The following is a 7,393-nucleotide window of genomic DNA, read 5'->3' on the forward strand; positions in this document are numbered from 1 at the left end:
TCAGCCAATCCCAAAGTTTAGTGCTTTTCATTAGATTTTTTCTTTTTTTTTAATTTATTTTTTAATTGAAGGATAATTGCGTTACAGAATTTTGTTGTTTTCTGTCGAACCTCAACATGAATCAGCCATCAGTTCAGTTCAGTCGCTCAGTTGTGTCCGACTCTTTGCGACCCCATGAATCGCAGCACTCCAGGCCTCCCTGTCCATCACCAACTCCCGGAGTTCACTCAGACTCATGTCCATCGAGTCAGTGATGCCATCCAGCCATCTCATCCTCTGTCGTCCCCTTCTCCTCCTGCCCCCAATCCCTCCCAGCATTAGAGTTTCTTCCAATGAGTCAACTCTTCACATGAGGTGGCCAAAATACTGGAGTTATAGGTATACATATATCCCTCCCTTTTGAACCTCCCTCACATCTCCCTCCCTACCCCACCCCTCTAGGTTGATTCAGAGCCTCTGTTTGAGTTTCCTGAGCCATACAGCAAATTCCCATTGGCTCTCTATGTTAAATATGGTAATGTAAGTTTCCATATTACTCTTTCCTTACATCTCACCCTCTCCTCCCCTCTCCCCATGTCCATAAGTCTATTTTCTATGTCTGTTTCTCCATTGCTGCCCTGAAAATAAATTCTTCAGTACCATTTTTCTAGATTCTGTAGATATGCATTAGAATACGATATTTATCTTTCTCTTTCTGACTCACTTCACTCTGTATAATAGGTTCTAGTTCATCCACCTCATCAGAACTGACTCAAATGCGTTCCTTTTTATGGCTGAGTAAGATTCCATTGTGTATATGTACCACAACTTCTTTATCCATGTGTCTGTTGATGAACATCTGTGTGACCCCACGGATGGCAGCCACCAGGCTTCCCTATCCCTGGGATTCTTCAAGCAAGAACACTGGAGTGGGTTGCCATTTCCTTCTCCAAGGCATGAAAGTGAAAAGTGAAAGTGAATCTAGGTTCTAGCTATTGTAAATAGTGCTGCAAGGAATGATGGGATACATGTGTTTTTTTTCAATTTTGGTTTCCTCAGGGTATATGCCTAGGAGTGAGATTGCTGGGTCCTATGGTGGTTTTATTTCTAGTTTTTTAAGGAATCTCCATACTGTCTTCACAGTGGCTGTCCCAATTTACATTGCCACCAACAGTGCAAGAGCATTTCCTTTTCTCCACATTCTCTCCAGCATTTATTGTTTTTAGACTTTTTGATGATGGCCATTCTGATTGGTATGAGGTGATAGCTCATTGTAGTTTTGATTTGCATTTCTCTAATAATGAGCGATATTGAGCACCTTTTCATGTATTTGTTAGCCATTTGAATGTCTTCTTTGGAGAAATGTCCGTTTGGGTGTTTTTACCACTTTTTGATTGGGTTTTTTGTTTTTCTGGTATTGAGCTGTATGAGCTGCTTGCATATTTTGGAAATTAATCTTTTGTCAGTTGTTTAGATTTTTTTCTAAAACATGTATATGGGCTTCAATTTTTTATGATATCCTTCAGAGTCAGAAGTTCTTCCCATACCCTGGCTTTTCTCTTGATCTTTTTGACAGAAGACCTAGACATCTGCTACAACTAATCACATAGAAAAGATGTCTAGTTCCTATGCTACAGTTCAGAAAACTGAGGCTTAGGAAAGTGAAGGCCAAACATTATAGTTATATGAATTCACCACATGTGAACAAGGATTTTGGAAAGTAACAAGATAGAGGTAGCATGCTTGGTTGGAGAGAAGATCCTGTACCTGAAAAATAAATGTAGCAGACAGTTGCAGGCTTTGAAGGTATTTTTGTTAGAAAGAGTGGAATAGTGAATGATTTTAGCTGGGAGTGGTATTTTAGAATTCTAAATTGGTGTTGCCTGTGGGTTAGACTGAAATGAAAAAAATCACCCAACTCGTGGCTAAGGGTTTTGGGCAATTTATTGATTCTTGTAGAGCTTGATTACCTGCAAGACAGGAACAATAACGCTTATGCAATGGTGTGTTCATGTGTGCTAAGTTGCTTCAGTCCTGTCTGACTATCTGTGACCCTATGGACTGTAGCCTGCCTGGCTCCTCTGTCCATGGGATTCTCCAGGCAAGAATACTGAGGCGGTTGCCATGCCCTGCTCCAGGGGATCTTCCCCACCCAGGGATCAAAACCACATCTCTTGTGGTTCCTGCATTGCAGGCAGATTCTTTATTGCTGAGCCAGTGCAGAAGCCCATGCAATGGTACAGTTATGGCTAAACAGAATGGTGTATATAAAGTGCATGGAATGGCTCCTGATATATACTGGGTATAATATGTAGTCTAGTTGCTAAGTCGTGTCTGACTCTTGCAACCCCAGGGACTGCAGCCCGTCAGGCTTCTGTATCAGTGGGATTTTTCAGGCAAGAATACTGGAGTGGGTTGTCATCCTTCTCCAGGGGATCTTCCTGACTCAGGGATCAAACCTGGGTCTCCTATATTGCAAGCAGTCTCCTTCATTGCAGGCAGATTCTTTACCGACTGAACCACCAAGGAAGACTGGATATATTATAACAATTGCAATTAAATTGATCTTATACTCTACATACCATGATAATAAATAAGCAACCCAGATAGAAATTCAGAGTCACTTCTGTTAGTTCCACTCCTATAACATTAAGGCTAAATTACTGTTCATGTTTTTTTTTTCCCCCACAAGGTCCTTTGGAAGCTCATTGGATGGATGCTCTGAACCAAACAAGAGTGACTCAATTTGTCTTCTTGGGACTCACTGATAACTGGGTACTGCAGATATTATTTTTCATGGCATTCTCAGTCATGTATGTGCTAACCCTTTTGGGGAACATTCTGATCATGGTTACCATAGTCTTTACTCCACGTCTTCATACCCCCATGTATTTCTTCCTGAGCAATCTGTCCTTTATTGACATCTGCCACTCATCTGTCACTGTGCCCAAGATGCTGGAGGGTTTGCTTTTGGAGAGGAAGACCATTTCCTTTGATCATTGCATTGCACAGCTCTTCTTCCTACATCTGTTTGCCTGTGCTGAGATCTTTCTGCTGACCGTTATGGCCTATGATCGTTATGTAGCCATCTGTGCGCCATTACACTACCCCAGTGTGATGGACATGAGGGTCTGCGTACAGCTTGTCTTTGCTCTCTGGTTGGGGGGTACCGTTCACTCACTGGTGCAGACCTTCTTGACCATTCGCCTACCTTACTGTGGCCCCAACATAATTGATAGTTACTTCTGTGATGTTCCTCCTGTCATCAAGCTGGCCTGCACAGATACATATCTCACAGGAATGCTGATTGTGTCCAATAGTGGGACCATCTCCCTCTTCTGTTTTCTGGCTTTGGTCACCTCCTACACGGTCATCTTGGTGTCTCTTAGAAAACAGTCAGCTGAAGGGCGCAGGAAAGCCCTGTCGACCTGCTCAGCCCACTTCCTGGTGGTTGCCCTCTTCTTTGGGCCGTGTATCTTCCTCTACACTCATCCAGACACCAACTTCTCCAGTGACAAGGTGGTATCTGTCTTCTACACGCTGGTCACCCCTGTGCTGAATCCCCTCATTTACACCTTGAGGAATGAGGAAGTGAAAAATGCCATGAAGCATCTCAGGCAGAGGCAAGTTTTTTCCATGAAATCATGTACATGATGGACTTGGAATTACAGATATTATTTTGGTCATATGTTTCATGAGTGACTAAGGGTAAGAAATCAAAGTTGTTAGGTGAAATGAACTGGAGAGTCATTTCAGGCCAGACTTCTGTACTAAAGAGGGGGACTTAACAACTATTACTTAAATAAAGGAAAAGATACATGTTGTCACATGTAAGGGAAAAGTATCTGGACAAGTTTAAAGAAAACTTCTAGCTTCACCAGTGAAAGAACACACAGACTTTGGGGGCATAGTCTTAGTTTTAGGAACAGGGAGAGTTCTGAGAGAACCTACTTGTTTGATTTGTACAGTTCTGTAGGTTTTGCCTCTGGGAAGCTGTACATTACACCTATGTTTTATACATTACAGTGATCCTGCTTTCGAATGTATTTTCAAGGTGTTTATTTAAGCTTTATATGATATTTAGTGGCTTCCCTTGTTGCTCAGAGATAAAGAATCCGTTTGCCAGTGCAGGGAGATGTGAGTTCAATCCCTGGGTTGGGAAGATTCCCTTGAGAAGGGAATGGCAAGCCACTCCAGTATTCTTGCCTGGGAAATTCCATGGGCAGAGGAGCTTAGCAGGCTACAGTCCATGGATCTCAAAGAATTGGACATGACTTAGGAGTTAAATCAACAACAGCAACATATTTATATTGAATTAAACTTTGTCACTTTGAAAGTGATTCTCTTATTTATCTCTACACACATTCTGTACTTTTGGTAGTACTTTATTTTTACAAAATCAAGGCGGAGATATATTGGAACTTACTTAAAAATAAACTTTGTTAAGGTAGAAGTTAATTACATAAAATGCACTTATTTTAATTGTACAGTTTGATAAACTGTGACAAAGGTTCACTCATGCAACTATCTCCCTAGTCAAGATATAGAACGTTTCTATCACCCCCCAAAATTTCTTCAGAGCCTTCCCAGCCAATAATCTCATCCCCACCCAAGCACCCAAGCATCTGATTTTTTCTTGCTGTAAACTAAGTTTGTCTTTCCTAGAGTTTCATGTAAATCGAATCATACACTTTTATGCCTGACTTCTTTGCTCTGTTGGGATAAACTTTATATGGCCAAAATGAATTATTTTTTTAAAAAACATTACTGACTGTTGTTTTCACATTTTGCTATTCTGTGAAGAATGTTTGAATCTACATTGTGGTGGTTATTGGTCTGAAATTGTTCCTTTTCTATTTCATAAAAATGTGATTTATGGTAGCCTTTAATGTAAAAATGGAGAAGGAAATGGCAACCCACTCCAGTATCATTGCCTGGAAAATCTCATGGACAGAGGAACCTGGTGAGCTGCAGTCCATGGGGTCGCAAAGAGTCGGGCATGACTGAGCGACTAACACTTAAATATCAAAATGTAAGAAATAGTAATGTTCAATAAAAGAGAAATGAGAATTTATAAGAATTAGAGTAATTACATGTACCAGGAAATAGTGATGAATTAGTTATTACAATGAAATACTAAATTTAGTGAGGACTTTTTGGAATTTGTGACAAAGGAAAGAAGAAAGGGTTACAGGTGATGTGGTAAACAAAGTTAACAGTCCCCCAAAGATGTTTACATCCAGTCTCTGGAACCTGTTAATATTTTAGGTTGAACAGCAAACAGGGATTAAGGTTTGCTAGTCAGCTGACTTTGAGATAGAAATAGTAGCCTAGATCATCCAGGTGGACCTAATGTAATCCAAATGCTCTTGAAGACAGAAGAGGGAAACAGGAGGATCAGAGGCAGACATGACTGTAGAAGCCAGAGAAGTTTGATGCTGCTGGCCTGAAAGGCAGAGGAGGGGCTCACGGACTTAGGAATCTGGGTGCTCTCTAGAAACTGAACAAGGGAAGGAAACGGATTCTCTTCTATTGCCTTCAGAAAATAATTCAGCCAAACTTTCAGTTGTAAGATAAATAAGTTCTGGGGATTTAATGTATAGCACAAGGACAATAGTTAATAATACCCTATTGTATACTTGACAATTGTTGAGAGAACAGGTCCTAAGTATCCTCACCAGACAGACACACAGACAGACGCATGGTAACTGTATAAGGTGATGGATGTGTTAATAGAATTGATTGTGATAATAATCAAATTATCATGTGGTACAGTTTAAATATATTCAATTTCTGTCAATGAGTCCTCCATAAACCTGGGACGAAGAAGAAGGAGAAAGCAGTGTATCCCTGTTGACCTTTGATTTTTAGCTCAGTGAAATTTGTGTTGAACTACTGACAGAGCTGTAAGAAGATAGATTTATGTTGGGTAAACTTCTAAGTTTGTAGTAAAGTTGTTATAGCTGCAATAAAAAATCAATACAGATTTGTTTATATGGGATTTTCTTTTCACCCAATAAAGGAAGCATATATGCCTCTATGATAAAAACTACAAAGCTGTGCTGAGAAAATGTAGAGAGATAGAGATATAGACATGTCCTTGTATAAGAATAGAAAAATTGCTAATGTAATGATTTTCTTAAATTGATTTATAAATTTAATTTACTTAGAAACTCCACAGGACTTTTTTGGGTCAATAATTTTCAATAATATTCTAAAATTTATTTGAAGAAATAGGTGAAAATAGTTAAGAAGGTACTTGGATTTACATAATTTCTATGTGTTAATTTCCTGAGTTAACTAAAATAGCACTCTTGGGAGAAGTATAATAATTCATTGTGGAATGGGAAAGTCCAAATCAAGAAGACTCCAGGCAGAATCCTGAGGTAAAGAGGATGATGGTATACTGTGGCCAAGGGGAGTAGGATCAGAGACCCTATAGATGGTCAGAGAGCTGCCATATAAAATAGTTACATCAATTGCAGTGGAGATAATGGCATGAAATAGGATACACTTAATAATAAAATACCTAATATTTCTTTGATTATTCTGAAAGGAATTAGAATTGATTGAGGCCTTTGGGCTATTATTCTGCCGAGTTCTGTTAACTTGTAAAAATAGTGCTTATGAGTACTTTAGGGAATTAGTTTCCAGATAATATGGACATACACATACCCAACACAGAGTGAGTGACTCATTAACCCTGGTTGAAAGGTAAGAAATGATTGAAATGACAGAAAGTTCTCAAAACAGCTTATTAAACTGGGGGATGCTCATGAAAATATCTAAACCCTATTATATGCAAATTGGCAAAAAAATGTCATGCATTGTCAATCCCCTACTATTTCATGAGTATAACCCAAGTCAAAATCAGAGTTTTATGTATTTGTAAGTGAAATCAGGCCTAGCTATCACTACTATACATACCTGGAAAACTTAGAAATATTATCTAATTATGCCTGTACATTTTAGACTTTTATATGAACAGATTTCCACACTCATTAGTACCTTTTGTGCAGAAATAAATTCCTAATCCTCATTTGTTTATTTCTACTATGGCAATTAGTTACTCTATTGCAGAGAAGATGATTGTAATCTGAGGAATTTAATTGTCTATTACAAGGTTGCTGAACAAACTTCTGTGTGATAGTGATTCCTGTCTCCTCTTTAAAGTAAGTTAGCCACAGAACCAAGAGTCAAGGTATTTTCATTCTACTTTTTACTCTCCTATTTATTTAATGGGTAACTAAGCATATTTTATTTTATCTCGGTCTAAAAATCTTTTCCTGTGAAAAGTGAAGTGAAGTTGCTCAGTCGTGTCCGACTCTTTGCAACCCCATGGACTGTAGCCTACCAGGTTCCTCCATCCATGGGATTCTCCAGGCAAGAATACTGGAGTGGGTTGCCATTTCCA

At 39.2% G+C, this 7,393-nt stretch overlaps 1 protein-coding gene across 1 annotated transcript; it reads left to right on the forward strand.

Moving 5' to 3' along the window:
- On the forward strand, positions 2,692-3,633 carry LOC102172545 (olfactory receptor 4E2). The gene has a single exon (XM_005685553.2). The coding sequence runs from the start codon at positions 2,692-2,694 to the stop codon at positions 3,631-3,633; it is 942 nt and encodes a 313-aa protein (XP_005685610.2).

The sequence above is a fragment of the Capra hircus genome, chromosome 10, assembly GCF_001704415.2.
Source record: "Capra hircus breed San Clemente chromosome 10, ASM170441v1, whole genome shotgun sequence".
Lineage (NCBI taxonomy): Eukaryota > Metazoa > Chordata > Mammalia > Artiodactyla > Bovidae > Capra > Capra hircus.

Bases quoted from the DNA above. Each gene is read 5' to 3' on its own strand.
- LOC102172545 (XM_005685553.2), top strand. From the start codon at position 2,692: ATGGATGCTCTGAACCAAACAAGAGTGACTCAATTTGTCTTCTTGGGA.